The 1,157-nt window shown below is 51.5% G+C and overlaps 1 protein-coding gene across 1 annotated transcript; it reads right to left on the minus strand.

Moving 5' to 3' along the window:
• Positions 1 to 504: 504 nt before the first annotated feature.
• Positions 505 to 939, minus strand: CC1G_15843 (hypothetical protein; the record flags this gene model as incomplete). The annotated part of the gene is made up of 1 exon (XM_002909975.1): positions 505 to 939. The coding sequence occupies one exon, from the start codon at positions 937 to 939 to the stop codon at positions 505 to 507; it is 435 nt and encodes a 144-aa protein (XP_002910021.1).
• Between the last annotated feature and the right edge of the window lie 218 nt (positions 940 to 1,157).

Below are 1,157 nucleotides of genomic sequence, written 5' to 3' on the forward strand. Positions count from 1 at the left end.
TCTAACACGGTCAAATACTCCATTCCCCTAAACACAACAACCCTCCGAACCTAGCACCTACACTCAGGCTCCAGTCATAACAAAGCCAAACAATTTCGTCGCGAACCTTGTTCCGGCGACGACGACGACCTCGAAACGCGGTTGACATTCATTCTTCCTCATCTCGTTCTCGACTGTTGTATTCTCAGTTCCTCTTGTTTCTTGTTTCTATGGGAAGGAACTGACGGGACGGTGATATGGCAGACTATGCAGATCCACCAGTCACCATAAGAAAGGATGTCCTTCGATGAATCCTTCGATGAAAGGAATTGACTGGGCGGTGTTATGATCAGGCTACGCAGATCCATCAGCCACTATCCACGCTCTCCTCTGCCCCCTCCGACTCAATCAGCTTCATGGTCGCCCACCTCCCCTCGTAGCTAGCTGTGCGTCCTTTCCTTCTCTATCTTGTCCAGTCTTTCCATGGAATGTCCTACTAGTAGCTAACGTATTTGTGCGACCATGTTACGGACGGTGCGGCCAGTATACGACATCGGCGATGTACCCTACACAAACGGCGGACGGCGCTCCGAGCAACGCGTCGAAATCGACCGTGCTAGCGTGTGCACGGGGCGAGTGAGGGAGTATCGGCAATGCGTTTTGTGGGGGGTTGGATGCCGGTGTCCGAGAGTACGTTTCATTCTCTCGGGGTACTTCTCTTCTTGCTGACTGGATGGACGTGCTTGGTGTAGGCTGGACCTGGAAAAACAATCGATGACACATTTGGGCACGCATGACGATGGTGGGCGGGCTTCTATCCTTCCTCACGAGGCCATCGTCGTGCTCCCATCCTCGTGTTCGTGTGGTCATAGGACGACCCTTGTCTTTGTTCTTCCATTCCTGTGGGTCCGGTCTTGTTGAGGTAGGCTGGACGGCTGTTTTGCCCCTGTGCTCGTCCATGCTTCTTCCATCCACTCTTCTCCTCTGATTTGGTTTTCGTCAATTGGGATACCTTGGATGTCGATGGAGCTTAGGAAGACTGTCGAGGAATTTTGGCTGAAAGTGTTCGCTTTCAGAATGGAAGAATTTAACCTTTGCCTGGCTGAGTTTTCGCTATTCCATCTCGCATCTGTTAAGCTTTACTGTCGCTTTTCTCTGTCCTTTGAGAAGGGGGTTTG

The sequence above is a fragment of the Coprinopsis cinerea genome (assembly GCF_000182895.1).
Source record: "Coprinopsis cinerea okayama7#130 chromosome Unknown cont3.47, whole genome shotgun sequence".
Classification (NCBI taxonomy): domain Eukaryota; kingdom Fungi; phylum Basidiomycota; class Agaricomycetes; order Agaricales; family Psathyrellaceae; genus Coprinopsis; species Coprinopsis cinerea.